At 37.3% G+C, this 850-nt stretch overlaps 1 protein-coding gene across 1 annotated transcript; it reads left to right on the top strand.

The window, feature by feature from the left end:
* Positions 1-292: 292 nt before the first annotated feature.
* On the top strand, positions 293-827 carry LOC115973753 (protein PHOSPHATE STARVATION RESPONSE 3-like; the record flags this gene model as incomplete). Its single annotated transcript, XM_031093997.1, has 1 exon — positions 293-827. A coding segment is annotated over exon 1 (535 nt), but the record flags the coding sequence as incomplete, so codon positions are not given.
* Positions 828-850: the final 23 nt, after the last annotated feature.

Below are 850 nucleotides of genomic sequence, written 5' to 3'. Positions count from 1 at the left end.
TGTTACTGCAAAGTCCGTGCTTGAATACAAAATGTTTCTGCAAGCATATGCATAAACAAAAAAAGCTCATAAACTCAAACTATGATACTGCTATTGCTCACTATGTATCTTTTTTCCATAGTGTTTTTAATGTCTTAATCTATCTGTTTTCAAACTTCAAAGTAATGTGATTGATTTACAACTTTTACAGAGTTGAAGAAGAATTGAGCTTATATTTGAAGGCCATGAATCTCCACAGAAATACTTCAATAAGTTAAGGAGAAAATCTTCTCCTGTTCATATTACATCGACTATGGATTCACAAGACCTATATTCATTGAAGTGCAGCTCATCACCAGCTGTTCTCCCCCACTGCATACAACCAAAACCGCCCAATTCCCTTACACAAACTCCTTCGCCAAAAGACAAGTTATATGCAAAACATTTGTCTAATGAATCTGATAGCTCTTGTATCCAAAATCCTAAAAGCACGTATGCTCCATCTTCTATGTTCTGTACTAGTTTACATTTTTCATCTTCAACAAACCCTGAGACTTCATGCTATCTTGGAAACCAACCTTTCCTACCAAATCCCCCGAACTCCAACCGGTACCCTCATGCTGTTAATTCACCAAAGTCTTCATTGCCTTCAGGTGGAGGTGTAAATGGTAGATGTGGGAAAGAGACATCATTTGACTTGATGAAGGGATTCGAATACATTATTCCTGGACAATGTTCTGATGGTATTTTCTGGGGCGAGAATTATGCAAGTGACAGTTTAACATTATCACAGCAGTTGGAATTACAAAATTTTTCTGAAGAGCTCAACATAGCTATAAATGATACCAGTGACAACCCTAGGCTTGCTGTG

The sequence above is a fragment of the Quercus lobata genome, unplaced genomic scaffold, assembly GCF_001633185.2.
Source record: "Quercus lobata isolate SW786 unplaced genomic scaffold, ValleyOak3.0 Primary Assembly Scq3eQI_2001, whole genome shotgun sequence".
Taxonomy (NCBI): Eukaryota; Viridiplantae; Streptophyta; class Magnoliopsida; order Fagales; family Fagaceae; genus Quercus; species Quercus lobata.
This window is presented reverse-complemented; position numbering and strand designations above follow the sequence as displayed.